A 21,344-nucleotide genomic window follows, 5' to 3' on the forward strand; every position below is an offset into this window, starting at 1 on the left:
GGGAGGCTGGATAGTTACAGTGGAATGATCTCAGTGGTGGGGGTGCACATTTTCATTCTGATTTATTTTTTATTATTACTTTGTCAAAAAAAGAAGAAAAGAATTCTAGAACTTGAGAGTTTGAAGGGACTCTGAGTCCAGCCCCCTGCAATACAGGAATCTTAACAAAATCATCCATGACAGACAGCCATCCAACCTCTGCTGAAAAACCTCCAAGGAAGGAGAGCCCACAACCTCTCAAAGCAACTACTCTATTCCCAGCTCAAGAATGGAAAGCAAATTACAAAAGAGATGTTTAAAGACTCTCTCAAGGCAAATGTTTTTAAAATGTAGTATAAAAACTGACAACTGGGAAACAATGGCCTGCGAGAGCTCCAGTTGGAGAACGGCCTTGACCAAAAGTGTTGTGGGCTTTGAAGACACTCGAACTCAGGAAGCAAGCGAGAAATGCACTAAGAGGAAGGCACGCTTGGCAAATCCACACCGTGATCAACTCCCACCTAGAAACCAATGTCCCCACTGTGGAAGGACGTGTAGGTCCAGAATTGGCCTCCACAGTCACTTATGGACTCATTGTTAAGACCGTGTTCATGGAAGACAATCTTACTATGAGGGATCGGCAAAGAAGAAGAGGGTGGTCCTGGATGCTTTAGTTGAGATTCCTGCATTGCAGGGCCTTCCAACGCTACAGTTTTCTGGTTGTACAGAAAATGGACAAAAAGAACGTATTCCTGTACGCAACAGCAGCGGCTAGATTGGAAGGGCATATATATATATATATATATATATATATATATATATATATATATATGAAAAAATACCTGAATTACTAGAATGGCCAGCTAAAAATTGTGAATTTGCGGAGATGGCAAAACTAACGGCATCAGTTAGAAGCTGCTATAACCAAAAAACTTACAAAGAATGGGAATGCATACAGGGATATATTGGTTTGGTTTCAGAGCTTAAATTTAACATGCAATAGCCTGAAGGACGCAAGGATACAAGAGAACATTACAATACAAACGGAAAAATGAATTTAATAGCTGTTAACACAACAGTATGCAGAGAAGATCGCACGTGGGTGAAGGGAAGTAACGGGTATAGAGGGAGGAAAGTATAAGGCAGTAATTGGAAAACGGTAGAGGACAAATACGCGATTTAGGAGGTCAAGAACAAGGAATTAAAAGAAGAAGTTAATGAATGGTAAAATAGGGAAATTTGAGAAGAATTTAGTACAAATGAAAACATGAGAGTCATGTTATTGGTTTCTTTTGGTTGTAAAGTTTTCTGTTGTAAAGGTTTATTTTGGTTGTAAAGTCCTCTGCTGTAAAGATTGTACATAAAACCAATAAAACAAATTACTAAACAAACAAACAAACAAAGAAGAAGAAGAAGAAGAAGAAGAGATTGTTCAGAAAATTAAACTCTGCTGACCGTATTTCAGGAGATGTTCAATTGATTTGAAATATATTAGAGAATTTACAAGTGCACACGTTTTGTTTTTGTTACTAAATCATGGATATTATGCAATAAGAATTACAGTGCTATCTAGTATACTGGTCTGCGTGTTGCTTGTATTGTTTGTTGAGCGTATTTCAGGGGCTCCTTAGGCCAATGAATTGAGAAACTGAGGGGAAAGAGAGGCAAATGTGACTTTTTCCAAGCTGAGGGAGAAGACCAGGAAAACCGGAAGAAGACCCCGATTCTTCTGCTTGAGGCAGGAGGGGAACCCCAAGCCCCCCTCTGGCCAGGGACCCCCCTAAAACCCCTCATGGGCGCCTGAGGGAATTACATGAATTAATGGATTTCAAACGGTGGCTGCTTAGGAGGCCTCCAGAAATGAGGACCAACTCTTCTTTTTCCAGACTGCTTCCCCCCCCCCCACACCCTGATGATCAAGAGCCTATAAATTTTATGAAATAAATCAGTTGCCCCTGGGAAGAGGACAAGAAAGAACTTTTTGACTCCCCACGAAAGAAAGAAAAGCCTCATGAGGGAGCAAGCGATGGCCGCCTTCCCTGCCTTGCCAAGGCTCCCCTGACTCTCCCTGAGGAGAGAGGGGGAGGGGCAGCTCTTCCAGCACTTTCTAGGGCAGGCTTCCTCACCCTCGGCCCTCCAGATGTTTCAAGACTACAATTCCCATCATCCCTGACCACTGTTCCTGCTGGCTAGGGATCATGGGAGTTGTAGGCCTGAAACATCTGGAGAGCCGAGGTTGAGGGGGAGGAAAAAGGCGGGAAAAGGCCTCAGGCGGAGGGAGGCCTGCTCCTCGGCTTCTGCTCAGTTTCTTCGTATCCCGGCCTGTTCTGAGGAGAAAAAGGGTCCCCTTTCTGAGGAAAGTGTCTCATTTCGGAGGAGAAAAAGCATCTCCTCAGGAACAACCCATTTATTTTATTTATTTATATCTATACTCCTCTTGTTTGCAAAAAAAAGAACCCTCAAAGCAGTTTACAAAGGAGAAAGCAGTAAAACTGAGAAAGATTCGCAGGCGTACTTTGAAACATACAAAAGTTGGAAGGCTGAAATAGATGAAGATTTCCTCAGCTTTCCGTCATGGCGCTCCTTAGGTTTACTCTTACTCAATTGTTTTGAGGATGGGTTATAATAATGGACAGAAGCCATAGCATAAATTGGTAATTGTACAGGCGATGTGCAGGGAGAGAGGATGAGTGAAGTTCGAAACTTCAGGTGGAGTTTGGCCCGGGCAGAAGAGGGTGCTACTATGAGCTCCCTTGATATGGACACTGTACTTCTGTTGATGCAGCCTAGAATAGCATTAGCTTTTCTTCTTTTTCTGCCGTATGACCCCATTGACTCATGTTAGGCCTGTGGTCTACTAAGACCCCTAGATCCTTTCCACATGTACCCCCGGCAAGCCAGATGCCCCCAGCTTATACAGTGGTACCTCAGATTACATACGCTTCAGGTTACATATGCTTCAGGTTACAGACTCCGCTAACCCAGAAATAGTGCTTCAGGTTAAGAATTTGCTTCAGGGTGAGAACAGAAATCGTGCTCTGGCGGCGCGGCGGCAGCAGGAGGCCCCATTAGCTAAAGTGGTGCTTCAGGTTAAGAACAGTTTCAGGTTAAGAACGGACCTCCGGAACGAATTAAGTACTTAACCCGAGGTACCACTGTACTGATGCAGCTAGTTATTTCTGCCCAAGCCAGAGCCTGACATTTGTCCCTATTGAAATTCTAGCAGAGCACACAGCCACACCCACAAACAAACTCACAAATAAGGCTCCAAACATCTCAGACAAGCAACCAGCCTTAATCCAAAAGACACAAGCTCACTCTTGTCAGCCTCCTCCGCCAATCCCTTGCAAATGCCCCTGTTTACAAGTCCTCCATCCTGCTTGGGTTTCTGACTAGTTGATGCTTCAGACACCAGAAGGATCTATTGGAGACTCTTTGCTTTCACCTGCTGGTTGGCTGAAGTATTGAGAGCGTATTTCAAATTTGTCACTGCTGCCACCTGTTGCAGAGTTTATGTTGCAACACTCTCGCATTTTTGCATCTATGTTGGAACACGCAATCTCTCAGATTGTATCCTTGGATTAACCTCCAGCAAGGCCAAAGGACATAAACTTCCAATGGCACATCTAGCTATTGCAATTCCTTTTCTTTAATAATAATAATAATAATTTTATTATTTATATCCCGCCCATCTGGGCAGTTTACAGCGTATCTAAAAACATAATAAAAACATCAAGTCTTTAAAACTTCCCTAAACAGGGCTGCCTTCAGATGTCCTCCAAAAGTCAGATAGGTGTTTATTTCCTTGACATCTGAAGGGAGGGCATTCCACAGGGAGGGTGCCACTACCAAGAAGGCCCTCTGTCCCCTACCTAGAACAAGGCAGGGGGAACCCGTAGCTTTCCAGTTGTTGTTGGACCAAAATGTATCTGCCCAAGCCAGCATGGTCAATGGTCAGGGATGATTAGGTGGGCTGTACTTGGATATGTCAGAAGATTAAAATGAGAATGGAAAAGGAAGTGGAAGTTGCTACAGTATGAATGTTCATCTGTGGTCTGGAACATATGAGCAAATATGTTTGGTATTCATTCCTATCATTTTTTATTAATCCAATACATTTTATTGATTGATTGATTGATTGATTGATTGATTGAATTTATATACTGCCCTATACCCGGAGGACTCAGGACGCTTCACACCACAATGTGGGTCTCGAACTGATGACCCTGGCATTAAAGAGTCTCACGCTCTACTGGGTGCACCATCCACAACCTCTAATTATTGACTGAAAAAAGTATTGTTTTGACATTTCCTTTACATTGAAATGGATGTAAGTTATGTAACTAGCGAAGAGCATGATGAAATATGTAGTATTTGGCAGAAGCCGAACTGCAGCAGCATGGAAACAGCATGGGTTGTGATGAATACATGACAGAATGGAAATTGCTGCTTTCTGGTATTCCTGGTTGTAGTCTGGTTTAGAAGAAAAGAAGGAATTGATATGTGGAACCCCCACCCCACACCCGCTCTGCTTGATAAACAGGGGATTCCTCTGGAGGCATCCAATGCAGAAATCTATCCAGCTTTTCTTTAAGAAGGCTCTATGCCACCACTTTGACTAGGGAGGCTTGAGAAATTTAGTCTTTGTGAATTTCGGTATAAGCTGATTGGATCTGTATTGCCTGGACTAATATATGAGTTGGGCCTGGTGGAAGTTTTCATGGGTGCTGGTTAATGTTTATTCAGTATTGCTATGTTCTTGCAAAGCGAACAGTTTTGGTAAAGGTAAAGGTAAAGGGACCCCTGACCATTTGGTCCTGTTGTAGCCGACTCTGGGGTTGCGGCGCTCATCTCACTTTATTGGCCGAGGGAGCCAGCATGCAGCTTCCAGGTCATGTGGCCAGCATAACTAAGCCACTTCTGGCAAACCAGAGCAGTGCACGGAAACGCCGTTTACCTTCCCGCCGGAGCGGTACCTATTTATCTACTTGTGCTTTCGAACTGCTAGGTTGGCAGGAGCAGGGACCGAGCAATGGAAACTCACCCCGTTGCTGGGATTTGAACCGCCAACCTTCTGATCGGCAAGTCCTAGGCTCTGTGGTTTAACCCACAGTGCCACCCGCATCTCAGTTTTGGTAGGTTCTTTCTAAATGAAAAATGGTATAGACCTCTGTTCAATAATACTTTTTAAAAAATTACTTTTAGCTTATCAGGCATGGCAATAGGATTTTTAAGTGGCTAAACTTTGGAGTGCAGGGAGAGCTTGGGAGGAAGCTGGTGCAGGAAGTGGTTTTGAGCTGATGTATTCATTGAACAGACTCCGGTTCCACCTTCCAAGCTAAGATGGTGAGCCAGAGAAGGAGGACAGTAAGAGACAAGAACTTCAGCACCTTGGACAGAGCCAAGGGAGCAGGCAACTTGTCCCACACATTCCTAGCTTGAACTGAGCCCTTCTATCAGGGCTGGACCCACCAGAAGGACCAGAAAGGCCATCATTGCTGGACAATGACTCTCCTGGGTAATGATGAGAATTCAATAACACCTTGGGGGTGGGGGGCAAGCTTTTCTACCTGTCTGAAGAATGGAGAACTTCAGACAAGTAGTTCTGTGGGCTCTGTTGCCTCCTTGTTAATTCCTACAGTTACAAGAGGTACACCTGAACCCACACATGTTCACACCATTGTGTAGATCCGTTGTGCACTCTTGAGAAGAACAGAACCTCTGTTAAAAAAAATGCATGTATACCCTTAACCCTTAGGTCTCTAATAACTTGTCACAGCAGGAAGTGGAACAAAGATTACTTTATTACATGGAAATGAAAAATGCAGTTTATATGGGTACAGCTTTAGACACTGAGGTTATGACTACATGGGTAGCAAATAATCATACATATCCACACCTTAGTCCTAAAGAATGAAAGACTCTCCAACTACCCAAAATCCTGGACAGTAAACATAGCCATGTGGCAGCTCCCTCCCCCCCCCCCACCGGAAGTGCATCTGGGGCCTTCAATATGCAGCTTCCAGTATATGCTAAAGACACACCTTCTTTGCCTTGCTTTTGACACATGTATTTTTAGGTCCTGCCTTATTTCTGTGATTATTATTATTATAACTGCTCTTATTTGTTTCTACAGTGCCATCCATGTACACGGCACAGAGCAGAGAAGCAGAATATGATACATGAATACAACATCTCTCCTCCCCAGCACCGTGATTGGAGAGTCTCATCGATATCCCTCCATCTCATTAGAAGTTAGACCTGCCAGTCGCAAAAGAGCTCCCTCCCACTCTCCTTCTCACTGCCTTTTGCTCCTTTTGCAAGCTTGGTTTTGCTCCTAGCAGACACACACTTCTGATTAAAATAGGGAACAGGCTTCAATAAAATATATTTAATAAAATAATAAAATAGGGAACAAGAGCAAGGGCGTGCATGCCAGCCCAGTGCTCAGTGCCAGACATCCCTTTGCAAGGTTGCATCACCCAACCAGCCTCTTCTGTTAGGTTGTGGGTGAACATATCAGACGACACAGCGATTCTTCAAACAACTCTTGTTTATTCACAGGCCAGGACAGAACTGGACTGAAGGGTTCAGTCAGCCTGCTTATATAGAGCTCCAGTACAACGTAACTGTAGCAACTTTCTAAGACTATCCAATCACTGAACGTCACTTTCGATCCCTTATTTGCATAACTATCTACAGTATCCCCCTGCTGGCCCAGGGTGAGAACTTCAGTACATAAAAATCTTCCTTCCTTGTTGAGTCCAGAGGGGGCTTCTACTCATGGTCACTTGAATGAGAATAAGACCCCCGTGTGTGACAATGCCAGCTTCTGGGTTTCCCATAGGGGTGTCTGGTTGGCCACAATAAGAGCAGGACACTGGACGAGATGAACTCCCCGGCCTGATCCAATGGGACTCTTTTTAATTCGCGTGCCCCTGCTTTCTCTTTTGAGTTTGCTGCTGGCAACCGCTGCCTCCTTCCGCTTTCTCACTTCTAAGCCCCGTGTAGCTGCTTTATAGGTTCTTCAAGCTGTTTGCTTGCAATAGAGGCCAGGCGAAAGCACAGCCAGGACGGATGTGGTAAGCTGCCCTATATAGCGTTATAATAAAGCCTTTGGTGTTTCCAAGGCCTATGAGCTGAGCTGCACGCCTGGCTGGGGGTATGGCTGCAATGCTTGGGGTGGGAGAAGGTGGTGACAATGACATCATTCCTACTTTGATCTTTTGAGTCATACAGAGAAGCGGTGAAGTCAGTGAGGGGCAGTTCACCCTAGTTTGGGGGAGAAGAGGCAGGACAGTGGTTCAGCAGAGGACTCAAGGGAAGGTGACGGAGGATGGAGTTTGCTGCTTTAGTGACAGGTTTGGGACCTCACTTTTCTCTTTCCGCCTCAAAACTGAATTCCAACATCCGTATTTTCTCATGTCCTCCCTTTGTCACTGTATTTCTTCCCTATACAGTGGTACCTCGGGTTACATACGCTTCAGGTTACATAGGCTTCAGGTTACAGACTCCGCTAACCCAGAAATAGTGCTTCAGGTTAAGAACATTGCTTCAGGATGAGAACAGAAATCGTGCTCTGGTGGCGCAGTGGCAGCGGGAAGCCCCATTAGCTAAAGTGGTGTTTCAGGTTAAGAACAGATTCAGGTTAAGTACAGACCTCCGGAACAAATTAAGTACTTAACCTGAGGTACCACTGTATATTTTTTCTTCTTCCTCTAGTCTCTCTCCAGAGCTTTTTCCCACAATCAGTTTGTGCAAAATCAGCTTGGCTTCTGTCCTTGCCAAAGTGGTTTGGACCAGCCACCTCTGGAGTACAACCAAGAAAGATTGTTGCTTTTAAAAGCATTATTTGCCGCAACTCTTCTGCAAATAGCCCTTGGATAACAGGCAAAAATGGGAAGGGTAGATCATTCTGCAGTTCAGTAACCTTCCCTTCCTCGATTTCTGTTTGTTTTTCAGCTGCTGAAGATGCAGACAGTGACCACTCCTTAAAATGTTGCCCATGTTCCTTTGTCCCTCCTCATCCCTCTAGCTGAGTTACTCGTGAAGAGATGAAGTGCCAAATTGTAACTGCACTTTCATAGAACACATAAACTCCTTTTCATTTTTGCCCTGTTAAATACTACAGTGGTACCTCGGGTTACATACGCTTCAGGTTACATACGCTTCAGGTTACACACTCTGCTAACCCAGAAATAGTGCTTCAGGTTAAGAACTTTGCTTCAGGATAAGAACAGAAATCATGCTCTGGCAGCGCAGCAGCAGGAGGAGGCCCCATTAGCTAAAGTGGTGCTTCAGGTTAAGAACAGTTTCAGGTTAAGAACAGACCTCCGGAACGAATTAAGTACTTAACCCGTGGTACCACTGTACTCTTAATATTTATTTATTTAACAGGGTTTATATGCTGCTTAGCCACCGAAGCTTCTTAAGCAGTTTACATAAAACAGCATAAAATGTACATTAAAAATACTGATAATCTCAGTCAGCATTTAAATGTTGCAAAGCAAATACAGTGTTACAAAGATGTTTGGGTAGAACCTTAAGGTTCTGTTTATCAAAATTTCAAAATACAAATATAGCCAGTAGTTTGAAAAGCAATAACTATACCTAATCAAATGAAATTAGTTGTGAAAATACATGTCTGGGTAGGCTTGCCTAAACAAAAAGGTGTTTAGCAGGTGTTGAAAAGAAGCTAAACAGTCTTGCATAACATCAATGATCAGTTACAGATATGTAGCCGTGTTGGTCTGCCATAGTCAAAACAAAAAAATTTTTTTCCTTCCAGTAGCACCTTAAAGACCAACTAAGTTAGTTCTTGGTATGAGCTTTCGTGTGCATGCACACTTGCACACTGTATACTTTTTCATGTGCATGCATGGTATCTGAAGAAGTGTGCATGCACACGAAAGCTCATACCAAGAACTAACTTAGTTGGTCTTTAAGGTGCTACTGGAAGGAAAAAAAATTTTTTGTTTTATCAATGATCAGGTAAGTTCCAGAGTTTAGCTGCTGCTGCACCAAAGGGTTGATTCCTTGCCAGCGTGGAATGAACATTATGTGGCAGTTGTTAAGAGTGCCAGTTCTTAAAATCGGCTAGTAGTTATGCCTGAAAACAAATCGTAACTATTGGGTTCTTTTGCCCCGTCTTTTTGTGCCTGCCAAACAGCTGTGCCATGCTTATGATAATATTTTATTCTCTTGTTAATTCTGCTGTTTTAAATGTGCATTTTATATTTGACTTCATTTAGCAATGTTGTGGGGTTTTTTTAAAAAAAAATGTTTAAGATTTTTTTTGGTTAACTTTCTTTGTGTTAAATAAGTATTCTGTAGTTGACCTCCTTTGTAATGTTTTTTTTCTGAAATCTTTAAGATAATATTTTAGGTTTCTGTTAATTATGTTGCTTTGACTGTATACTCTATATTTGACTTTCTTCAGATTGTTTTATTGATGTTTTAATATTCTGTAAACCACTTTGAGATTTTTCTTTAAAATATAAAGCGGTATAGAAATGAAATAATAATAATAATAACAGGGTTTCAACAAAGCAGGTGAAATGAACAACAAAGAACTCCCAGTCCTGTTGGGGGTGAAGTCTGTTCAAGGAAAGTCTATTTCTAGTGATAATATGCCATAGAGTTTTCAATATTATCTCAAGCTATCTTGCCATAATGCTTGATGTGCATCTGGCGGTTGATAGCTTTGTTCTTTTGTAGCTGTATACAAAATGTAAATGTTCCATTCCACATCAAAGTTGTTGGTCCCACTGGTGTTGATGTGTTCATTCTCCTTTGCAGTCAAACTTTCCACTAGTGCTAGAAACCAAAGCTGTTGCTACCAAATTTCACACATAGCAGCAGCACAAGTTTTCCAAAACATTGTAATAGCCAATCTCACAGTTATAAATATAAATGAAAGTAGTGCCTCATAAACTTCATAATGACATTCATAATTAAAAATGGAAAGTAGAACAACCTGGGGTGGCATTGGGATATCTTGGGATGTTATTGCACCAGCTTCTCCAAACATTTTTTTCCTCCAGAATGGTTTAATATTGAGACAGTCCCACCACATATGTAATTATGTTCCTGTCTCCCCATATCTGGCAAAGAGGAGATTTTGACATGGGTGTGGGGAGACAAATACCAGCAGTGTACTCTAGAGGAATTTGAATTGATTGGTTTTTTAAAAAAAATCCATTTAACTGAATCAATTTATTCATCTAAGTGCATCTCCCCAATTTATTTTGAGATCTCCAGGTCCCTCACTTGTGACCTTAATTTTTGTTTCTACGTGTAGGAAATTACCCTCTTTGTTGGGAATGTTTAATTTAAAAGAAGGTTCTTGAATTGAGTGAGTGGGTACTTGACCTGTTGGATTGCATTCGGAGAATGTTTGGCGTATCTGCAGCCAATTATATTGTGGGTCCCCCAGGTTCTACACTCTCTGAGGGCCAGTTAAAGGAACTGGCCCAATGAAAAAAAATCCTAGATGTGAAATAGGCCTTTTTCTTTCCATTTCCTATATTGTAGGATTTTTTTTCTTTTGACTAAAATATTGGGTGGAACAAATAGCAAGGCGTTCCTTTGGACTGTAGCAATTCTATCTAACCACGATAAGGGGAGTTTGGTCCAATCTTTCATTTTCATTTCTATATCTTTTATCTCTTTCTGTGTGAGGATAAGTTGTTCCAGATTTGTTAATAACTTTGGTATTTTTACACCCAAATAGGTAATGTGTCAGGGACTGGGCAGTGGAGGAATGGTGGAGACCTCCTCCCCATCACGGCCCTTCCAGGGATGAGGAAGAGGAAGACAATACAGATTTACAACAGGGGCTTGAGGGAAGTAGAAGCTCAGAGGCAGATGAGGGGAAAGGCTGGGAAATCATGGAAGAGCCAGAGTAACACCTGGCTGACATGTTGTCATTAGAAAGCATCCCAGACCCTCCATCTCCCAGAACCCAGTGAGCCTTAAATGCAGGAGAGCAAAGAGCTCAAAGACGGAGGTCACATAGAAGCACCCATAGAGGAGGTGATGAAAATAACAAATGAGGAAGTGGGAGTGTCAGGGGGTGGAGATTCACTTGGGACAAGCCATTATCCAAGAGGCTGGGTTCCATTGCCTCTCTCTGTAAAGATTGAAATAAAAAAGGACGGGGTAAGAAACTTTCCCTTGTCTTTATACTTTCCTGGGCAACCAGCCAGGAGCTGCTGGTGGCATCCTGACATAATGTGACTTTTACAGTTTTCCAGTGGTCTGTCTCTCTGTCACTGGAGGCTCTGTCTTCAAGTGGATTTATAGCAGGTTATTTGCTAAGCCATGTTTTTCTTCTGGGGAGCATTCAAAGCGCCCTTTTCCTAGGACAGGCTCATCCTCTGCCCCACAGCTAACTGGCAGCTTAGGGGCTTAGGGGCTTGTACTCTCCGCCTTCTGCACACACACCCAACAACTGGGATCTTTTCTACCCTGGCAGGCACCAGGAGTAACCCAGCAACAGATTGGGGCTGCAGGCTAAGGAAACTGCTCCCCTGCTCCTTGCTTCATTGCGTCTTCTTCATTCTTACTTTCCTTTTCTCACCCAGTCTTTCTCTCTGCCTCCATGTGTTTTGCTGTTCAGTCTCATTCATTTAAGGTCTTTCCATTAATTTTCATGCCTGCCTGCCTGTGGGTGAAACTGCTTTGATCATCTTTTACAGGCATCTGAGCTTTTATCTGGGATATATTGTCATCACCCTCAATCTCTTTCCTTTTCGATTTCAGTCTCATTCTCGGTTCTTTCCTGGATGGTGCCCACTGGAGGTAAGAAAATTAATTCATATATATATATATATATATATATATATATATATATATATATATAACATACATACAGAGAAGAATACATTTAAATGAATTATAAAATTAATATTACAATAATATATATGAAAAAGTAAAAAAAAAAGTGGAAAAAGAAATTAAAGAGAACAAAGATATACCAACAAAAAAGAAAAAGAAAGAAAAAAGATGTTGGGAAAGATGGAGGGCACAAGGAGAAGGGGACGATGGAGGACGAGATGGTTGGACAGTGTTCTCGAAGCTACCAGCATGAGTTTGACCAAACTGCGGGAGGCAGTGGAAGACAGGAGTGCCTGGCGTGCTCTGGTCCAGGGGGTCACGAAGAGTCGGACACGACTAAACAACAACAATGCCTTGTGACAATGCCTTGTGCTGGATTCTGACCCAGAATACTTCTCTGCTTCTCTCTGATACCAGAACTGAAAACCACACAGAGCTAGGTTTGGTGCTCAGCTGCAAATATTTGGGGTTTAGAGTTCAGGAAAGAGGTCAATGAAAAACTGGTTGGAGGAGGAGGTCCAAGGGAAAGATGTAAATTGGCCTCTCCTTTCCTTCCTCAGGTTATCTGACAGTTCCACCTCCACCAGCGCCCAGGCTGACCACTTCTCCTGCAAACACCACCTTTGTCAGAGGAGAGAAAGTCCAGTTTATATGCCACCGACCAGAAGGGCATAAGGGAGTGTGGTTCTATTTCTTTAAGGCCAACAGACATGGTCAGTGGTCCGAATATAGAATAATAAACCGCAGTATCTTGGAAGTCTCCACAATGCATCTGGAGTCAAGGGAAAGGTTTGTGTGTTCTTACTGGAGGAAAAAAAGGGAAGGAAGGGAGTCTGCTAAGAGCAACCAAGTTGTGCTCTCTGTTGCTGGTAAGAAGCTTTCTTCTTGTGAATGAATTACTCTCTCCCCAGCGCTAAAGGCCAGCCCCATCAGGATGTGATGAAAGTGTGGAAAGGACACGAACCAGAATGTTGTAGCATCCTAGCAGCTCAGGGAATCACACCTGGAGAAAGCTGGGAGTTTGGCATCCCAGATGCCGTGTTAAGTTCTCCTCTATAAAATGTGGGGCTTCTGCGGCATGTAGACAATTCTATATGTAAACTTTGTGTTGGTTTTTTTGTATTTGGTTTGAAGGAAAAAATACTAGCTAAAACAAAAGGAGAATTCCCTGGATGCCTAGATCCAGGTTTAGGGCAAACACTCTTTGGTGAGAGAGCTCCGGCAGAGATTTAAAACCACAAAATATGTAGCAAAGTAAAGCATGGAAATATAAGCTCCCTTTCTAAGATGCTTCCAAAAAGTTACCCATTTTGCTTAGCATAGAAAGAAGCCACAGGCTTGGCAAGTTAAAAATGGTTTACTTGCAAACTCTTTGAAGGTCAGGTTCATGTGCTTTTCCATACAGCAGTAAGAAAACACAGGCCATAAGACTTAGATTTCAAAGTGTAGAAAGTTTCGAAATTATTTGTATAGAAGCACAAATATAGCTTGCTTAAGCCATGTGGTCTAGGCTTGGAGCATCTAGCTTAGACCTCCTTACTGGTACGGTTCACATGGTGGAATAGGAATAAAATGGCTTTCCTCCCAAGGTGAGGGGGAGTGACCTAGCTAAGCCTTGCAGGACAGCTTACTCTATGGTCTTAACCCCTTCATGCATTAATTAGAGTTGAGCATATTGATTATATGAAGCTGATTGTCCCACACTTTGACCAGTTTATCAAGGCTATCAAGGCCTTGCTTTTGGACGACTTTCATTTCTATGTTAACAGGACATTTCATCCTTCTTCTTCTTTCTTTGGCAATCACTCATAGACAAGTAAGACTGTCTTCCATGAACATGGTCTTAACAGTGAGTCCGTTAGTGACTGGAGGCCAATTCTGGATCCACACGTCCTTCCACAGTGGGGACATAGGTTTCCGGGTAGGAGTTGATCATGGTGAGGGTTTGCCAAACGTGCCTTCCTCTTAGCTCGTTTCTCCCTTTTGTCCTGAGTTTGAGAGTCTTCAAAGCCCATGACACCTTTGGTAAAGGCTGTTCTCCAGTTGGAGAGCTCGCAGGCCAGTGTTTCCCAATTGTTGGTGTTTATACTACATTTTTAAAGATTTTCCTTGAGAGAGTCTTTAAACCTCTTTTGTTGACCACCAGCATTACACTTCCCCTTTTAAAGTTTGGAATAGAGTAGTTGCTTTGGAAGACAATAATCAGCCATTTGAACAACATGACCAGTCCAACGAAGTTGATGTTGAAGAATCATTGCTTCAACAGTTCCAGTACACTGGCATTAGTTTGCCTGTCTTCCCCAGTGATATGTAATTTTTTTCGGAGATACCATTGATGGAATCTTTCGAGGAGTTGGTGTTTATAAGTGGTCCATGTTTCACAAGCATACAGCAAGGTTGGTAGTACAATAGCTTTGTAAACAAGCGTTTTGGTTTCCTTGTGAATGTCCCGGTCCTTAAACACTCTGCACTTCAATCAGGAGAAAACTGCACTTGCAGAGCTGAGGCAAAGCTGGATTTCAGCATCAATGTTGGCCCTTGTGAAAATATAACTGCCCAGGTGAGAAAAGTGATCGACATTTTCCAACATTACACCGTTAGGTTGGATTTGTGGTGCTGCAGAGGGGTTGTTTTGTGCTTGTTGGTGCAGCACTTTGGTTTTTTGGATGTTGAGCGACAGGCCAAGCTTTTCGTAAGCTTCTGCGAAGATATCTAGGATGGTTTGGAGGTCATCCTCTGAGTGTGCACATACTACGTTGTCATCAGCTTATTGAAGCCCCATGACAGGTTATGGAAGCAGCATTTCATCCATTTATTCCCCCAGCCGACTGGTTTGTTTTTTCTCTTCCTTCCAACCCCAGATTTCCCACTCCCTGCCACCCTTTCCCTGAACCCCCTGAACCCTGTTTACACCCATGGAGAACAGATTACCCTGCTCTGCTCAGTTCCTGATGGGCGGGAAGCGGCAGGATACACATTTTACAAGGAGCTACAAGGTCAGGCATCTGAGGCCCTTCCCTGTAATGAGTTGATGATTCCCCATAAAGCTTTGCGTGTTGGTGAAGATACTGCCGGGAACTACAGCTGTGCATATTCCATCAGATTAGAAGATAAGGAAATCCAGTCTCTACGTAGCAACATCATCTCTGTAGTAATGGAAGGTGAGCAAGTTCTGTATTTTTTCCATTATTTTAAAAATCATTTTTTAAAAAATCACTGAGCTATAACAATTTGGCAACAACGCCATCTGGATTTTCCATAAATATATGAATGAGTGAGCAAAAGATGGTCACTGCAGGGGGGATTTGAGAATCACCACCAATATTGTAGGGTCTCAAGCTCCAGTTTTGGGGGTGGGACAGGGGGAAGATTGTTCTCTGGCTGATTCTGGATTCATTAAAAAAAATATTCAGGAAACATAATTGACCACAGGACTGGCAATCAACAAATCAGGATACTAATCTCAAACCCATGACTCTCATACAGCTGTTTGACCCAGTTATATGACTTCCTGTTAAAAACCAAGTAGACCACAGTCTATTACAGTGGTACCTCGGGTTAAGAACTTAATTCGTTCCGGAGGTCTGTTCTTAACCTGAAACTGTTCTTTTTTATATATATATAATTTTTTATTAATTTTCCAACATATATTAAGACACAATACAACTGACAATACATAAACAAACAAACATATAAACACGTATAATTTCATAACCCCTTTTTCTTAAACCTTATTTCAACGACTTCCCCATACCTCCCTTTTCTGCATCCCTGTTTTAAACTTTCCAGCAACCCCTAATTTCAATTACTTATAATTCACTTTCTTTAATCCTTTTTCTCTTACCCATCCGCTGTACAGTGGTACCTCAGGTTAAGTACTTAATTCGTTCCGGAGGTCCGTTCTTAACCTGAAACTGTTCTTAACCTGAAGCACCACTTTAGCTAATGGGGCCTCCTGCTGCTGCTGTGCCACCGCCGCACGATTTCTGTTCTCATCCTGAAGCATCCGAGGTACTATTTCTGGGTTAACGGAGTCTGTAACCTGAAGCGTCTGTAACCTGAGGTACCACTGTATTCGTTTTAAGCTTCTGTACTCCTTTGTGGATGAGTCTACCAGAATCCCTTCCTTTTTCTGATGCCAGCAGTGAATCCTTTGCCTAGAGTGGTGAACAGAGATTTCCTGCACTTTACTTGCTCAGTCAACAGGAACTGTGAAAAGTTCATAGGGGGCCAGAGTGGAAAAGTCTGACCCCAGTTACTGTCCAAGAGACCCTTTTCATTTGGTCAAGCATTGAGAAGCCGAGGGTGTGCTTATATTGTTTTCCCCCGAGGGATATTGTAAAGGACTTTTCAGAACTTAATGATTTTCTGAAAGTGATATTTCCTACCTGACTTAGGCCTTCAAGAACAAGACTGATTTTTTTTAAAAAACCCTTATCCTTTCTGATTTCCTTTTCTCAGATTCCTCTCCATCCCCAGGTCCATCACTGCTCTATGCATGTTTGGCTGTCCCATTTGTGATCCTGATGATTTCACTCGCTTTTTACTGCAGATGGAAAAAGACTGATGGTAAGCAATGAGGGTTGGAGGTTATCTCTTTGCATTTCATAGCCTGAAATTGGGGGCTTTTCCACACTTCCCCACTCTTTGTCCTTCTCTTTCTGGACACTGGGCTGTGCTTAAAAGCTCTATGTCTAAGCCCTTTTTTCCCCCTTTGCCCCAGAGCTTTCCCTGCAGAAATCTGCTCTTTAAATCTCAATCAGAGCAAATGGCTATCTGCAGAAAACTCAAACGGATGTTTGTTCCGATTGCTAAAGAGCAAGTTTTCACAGGGAAAGCTCTGGAACAAAAAACACACAAACTTGGACACAGAGATTTTAAGCTTGGACTTGTTCCTGGAAAGTAAATGTGGATAATCTTGTTTTGATGGGCGGGGGAGAGAGAGAGAGAGAGAGATTTGTAGAGGCTGTCTGGTCCTCTAGTCTGGATGGATGTGAGTTTGCAAGGCAACGGCCAGCAGGGGTGACAATATTATACATTTTCACTCTTTTGCTCTCTTTCTTTGGAAGCAGTGAAATGTTGGGGGAAATCTGAGCTAGAAGCACAGGAGGAGGAGGGACCACGTGATCTTGGAACACTGGAGCCCCAGACAACACCCAGTCAGGTAAGAGGTGAGATTAATAACCATTCCATCCTTAGAAAACGGCACAACAACCTTTGTGGAACATGCTGCCGTCGCAGGATATGATAGTGGCAATTATTATGGACAGAATATTAGCCGATTTCATGGACAGAGATGTCCATGAATAGTTATTAACATTGGGGACCAACTGGCAGTTCTGTGTCCAAAGACAAGACATAAGTTTGTCATCTTCATAGCTGCTTGTGAGCTTCCCAGGGGGCATTTGACTGCCTGGTGTTAAATGGTGCATGTTCGTAAGGTAGGCATAGGCAAACACGGCCCTCCAGATGTTTTGGGACTACAATTCCCATCATCCCTGACCACTGGTCCTGTTAGCTAGGAATGATGGGAGCTGTAGTCCCAAAACATCTGGAGGGCCGAGTTTGCCTATGCCTGTTGTAAGGGGATATTTGCCAGTGCACACTCACTGCTCATCCAAGGTTATGAGTAACTGGATATGAATACAGATTGTGACCTGGTGTTAAGCAAAATACACAAAACTGAGCTAGATCAGCCCTTGAGCTGACTTAGCAGGGCAGTTCTTGATTATCAGAAGGTGCTGGCCATTGTTTTGCCCGCCATATCAAATAAATCCAATTCCCTGGGTTCCTTGAAGACATTTCCTGAGAGCTGAATGTTTGTTATCTGAGTGAAATTCCCTGATCTGGACCTTGTGCAGAGTAGAAACAAATAAGCTTTACCACAAGAATGTTTTACTGCAAAACTGTCTTAAACTAGTTACAAAATAAAATGTCGACAAATACAAAGTAACACATTGCTCTAAACAAACTAGCAAGGCGTTCCTGTCTTCTTTAAGTCCTTACATAGGCCAAGAACTATGTAAACTTTACATTTTATTCACATTTATATCTTTAAAACCTAATCCCTTTGCATTTGTAAAGAAGTTCTAAAAAGTTGGAGAAAAGCTTCATTCTCAACGGGCCCTTTCTGGTTTAATTGGTGACTTTTTACTTTCTTCTGTTTTCACAGGGCTCAGGTGCCACCTATGCCCTCCTCCCCATTTGTTCTGCTGCAACTTCCTCAGGACCAGTGATGGGGAATGAGCTCCAGCCGGTTGAAGAGGAGAGGCTGTTGTACAGTGAGATTGTCTTTCCGCCTAACAACAGAAGAAGACATTGAAGACAATTGTGGAGGTTTCTGGACAAGTTGGGTCCTACATTGCTAGCCAATTGGTGGATTGCACTGAGGGATGTCTGACAGGCATCTTGACTGTCATATCAAATGCCAATGTTTTGTGTAAACTGTGTCTGGAACTATGCAAGACTTGCTAAATCCTCAGGAATATCACACCTTGGCCTGCCTGAGCCACAGTAACCCCACCTAAGGTGTGATATTGTAATTTCTGACTGTTTGTAGAGGGGATGTCCTCCTTCACACCAAAATTTTTGTTGTCGTTTAGTCATGTCTGACTCTTCGTGACCCCATGGACCAGAGCACGCCAGGCACTCCTGTCTTCCACTGCCTCCCGCAGTTTGGTCAAACTCTTAAAAGAGATGTTTCTTCTTGGTTTGGGGTCTCTCTTGCCTCACAAGGAGGGGAGGGAACTCTGTTGCAACAGAAAAATAAAGATCCACCTTGCTTTCACTGCCTCCTGCCTCCATCCATTCATCTCTGACCGATCAGGGATTTAGGGGACTCAGTCCCTTGGGGGAGCTGGGCAGCAAAAGCCAACCACCCCTATTTTTTCTATATCTCTGTTAACAAGGCCTAGTACAAGACACCCCCCACACACACCCCACACACAATGTCTCGGCATGATGCGAGGTGAAAAGTTGGTTTTCAATTTTTCAAGTCAGCTGCATGCAGTTTCTTCCTTACTTCCAGGCCCACGCTGCTGTCAATTCTGAAGAAGCTTTTGTGGGTGAGGGAGGTGAAGCCACAAGAGGCTCTGGTGTGGTTAGCTGCTGTTGACAGTGTTAAACAACATCTAGGCTGTCTCCAAGGCCCCCGAGCTGACTTGTGCGCAGGGGCCGGTAGCGCCGTGTGGGTGTGTACCTGCCCGTACATTTCCTGGCTTGGTCTTTTGGGTTGGGAAATAATAGAATCGGGTATGTCTAGTTTGCAACCTCTTTTTGGGCAGAAGACAGCGATGAGCTGAGGAACCAGCTTTCAAGAAACACTGAGCAAGCATGGCATCTGTGACATTGGTGACAGGTTTGAGACTTCCCTTCTCTCTCTCAGATGGAAAACTCCCCACCTGTCGATATCTCCCCTCCCCAGTTCCTCATGTCTTTTCTCTTCTCTTCTTTCCTGCCAGTCTCTCTCCTGACCCACCTCTGGGGATCGGCCTGTGCAGGTAAAGTTGACTTCTGGTTCCTGCTATGACAATTTCAGCCCGTCTTGGATAGGTGGTGCAGTAAGGAATCACGCTTTAAACGATTGGAGACAACTCTTGCTCATTTAGCAGCTCTGAAACAGGTAGAAATCAACAGGTGGAGCTTTCCAGAGCATGTTGATTAGCCTATCTTCCCCTTTTGGATTTCTGCCTGTTCATCAGTTGCTAAAAGCAGAGAAAGGAACTTTGCTGGAATAAGGTGCGACTCTCGATAGCAGCAGCAAATTCAAGGCTGCAAGCCACTGCCTTCAGTGGGGTCTTCTCCACGTGTGACTAAGATTGGAGACAACCCATTAACTCAAATTAACACAGAGCAAACTAAAAGAAGTTGTTGTTATTTAGTCGTTTAGTCGTGTCCGACTCTTCGTGACCCCGTGGACCACAGCACGCCAGGCACTCCTGTCTTCCACTGCCTCCCGCAGTTTGGTCAAACTCATGTTTGTAGCTTCGAGAACACTGTCCCACCATCTCGTCCTCTGTCGTCCCCTTCTCCTTGGGCCCTCCATCTTTCCCAACATCAGGGTCTTTTCCAGGGAATCTTCTCTCCTTATGAGGCGGCCAAAGTCTTGGAGCCTCAGCTTCAGGATCTGTCCTTCCAGTGAGCACTCAGGGCTGATTTCCTTCAGAATGGAGAGGTTTGATATTCTTGCACTCCATGGGACTCTCAAGAGTCTCCTCCAGCACCATAATTCAAAAGAAAGAAGTTACTGGCATATAATTTATGGTTATCATTATACCATAAATTATTATACCATAAATCAGAACCAGCTTTCTTTATTCTGTATGAAAAAGGTGTCAGAAGGTGGAGTTTCATATTTGCATTTCCCCATTGCTTTTCTGCAAATATAATAGAGATTACAAGTTCTTTGAGACAGCTGAATTGAGATTTAAAAACTTGTACACTCTATCTTAATTTGATAAGGTACTCGCCTTGTGTGTAAAGAAAAAGAAAAATAAAATAACAAAACAGATCCTGTACTTAGCAATGTCAACTTGGAGAATGGTGGAATGAGTTTAAATAGGATGGAATGAATCATGGGGTAGATGGGGGATGTTATCTCTGATTTTTCCCCATTCCAATGACTGCTCAAAAAGCTCATTTCTATTGCTGTATAATTAAGGCAAGTAATGCACTAATTGCACCCACTCCTACTCTTAAATCCTTGTGTAAGAAATCTATAAATAGAAGGGGAAGAATAATCCAGAAATTGAATGTGAAATAACTAAATCCAAAATTGCTTGCAAAATGACAATTTTCAACTTGCCACACCAAAAAGAACATTTAAACCTAGAATCTGGGAGGCGGAAATGAGGGTGTGGGTGGGAATGACGTAAAACTGAAAAATGTGTTGGGGAGGTGAATGGAAAAGTCTTTTTGACACAAACAGGCCTTTATTTGAAAGGCTGGTAGTGGAATTTTGTTTTGATGCATAAACTTGATAGAACTGGCTCATTACAGAAATTATATATGGTGGTGGATAAACCCAACTGCCCAAGGTTGGCTTAGTCTTTTTTAAAGATTAGAGTAAATAATTAGCATAAACATCTAATTTCATTGCCAAATGTCTCCTAAAGTTGTATGAGAGATGGGTAATCTGCCATTTTCAGGTTTTTTTAGTTATTTTACCAATCTCAAATTCCCCATATTTTCACATCCGGCTTCTGATGTTTTTAAGTCCTCGTGAAAATTCATCAGCTTTAAAGTGCGAATTTCTCGTGATATACCCATTCTTATACAATTTTGCCTAACATACATTTTTCTGCAGATGAATCTTCTCCAATATAATGCATTTTTGTATGCTGTTTTCATACTATATATACCGGGTGTCATCAGCATACTGGTGACACCGAACCCCCAAACTCTGGACAACCTCTCCCAGCAGTTTCATGTAAATGTTAAATAGCATGGAGGACATGAAGGAAGGAACAGAGCAGCTGTAAAACAGGGCCTCCAAGTCCCACCCCAGCAAGGGGTATTGAAAGCCCCCA

At 42.9% G+C, this 21,344-nt stretch overlaps 2 protein-coding genes and 1 long non-coding RNA gene across 5 annotated transcripts in view; 2 read left to right on the forward strand and 1 right to left on the reverse strand.

Moving 5' to 3' along the window:
• Positions 1-21,344, forward strand: part of LOC310746925 (uncharacterized protein) — a 68,784-nt gene that overhangs the window by 36,982 nt on the left and 10,458 nt on the right. The window lies entirely within an intron of this gene.
• Positions 2,768-4,384, reverse strand: LOC310747045. Its single transcript, XR_014540869.1, has 2 exons — positions 3,133-4,384; positions 2,768-2,890 (listed from the first exon to the last, which is right to left on the reverse strand). It is a non-coding gene; the product is annotated as an uncharacterized lncRNA (long non-coding RNA).
• On the forward strand, positions 5,113-21,332 carry LOC310746886 (uncharacterized protein). Of its 3 annotated transcripts, none has more exons than XM_083581101.1 (8): positions 5,113-5,392; positions 7,002-7,061; positions 11,743-11,781; positions 12,378-12,686; positions 14,679-14,978; positions 16,279-16,386; positions 16,887-16,981; positions 17,990-21,332. In XM_083581101.1, exons 1-8 carry the CDS (start codon positions 5,323-5,325, stop codon positions 18,137-18,139), a joined length of 1,131 nt encoding a protein of 376 aa, XP_083437227.1. In that variant the 5' UTR covers positions 5,113-5,322; the 3' UTR covers positions 18,140-21,332. The 3 variants fall into 3 exon arrangements, with proteins under 3 accessions (XP_083437227.1, XP_083437228.1, XP_083437229.1); XM_083581102.1 differs by lacking the exon at positions 5,113-5,392 and adding an exon at positions 7,211-7,340 and having other exon boundaries at positions 6,801-7,061; positions 17,990-18,444; XM_083581103.1 differs by lacking the exon at positions 5,113-5,392 and adding an exon at positions 7,219-7,340 and having other exon boundaries at positions 6,801-7,061; positions 17,990-18,444.

The sequence above is a fragment of the Podarcis filfolensis genome, assembly GCF_964270895.1.
Source record: "Podarcis filfolensis genome assembly, chromosome: 13".
Classification (NCBI taxonomy): Eukaryota; Metazoa; Chordata; class Lepidosauria; order Squamata; family Lacertidae; genus Podarcis; species Podarcis filfolensis.

What these genes read in the sequence shown, in the direction of transcription:
- LOC310746886 (XM_083581101.1), top strand. Translation starts at nt 5,323, where the DNA reads ATGGTGAGCCAGAGAAGGAGGACAGTAAGAGACAAGAACTTCAGCACC. An exon ending in AGTTGTGCTCTCTGTTGCTG is followed by an intron (nt 12,687 to 14,678) that starts GTAAGAAGCTTT and finishes TTCCAACCCCAG; the next exon opens with ATTTCCCACTCCCTGCCACC. An exon ending in CCCAGACAACACCCAGTCAG is followed by an intron (nt 16,982 to 17,989) that starts GTAAGAGGTGAG and finishes CTGTTTTCACAG; the next exon opens with GGCTCAGGTGCCACCTATGC.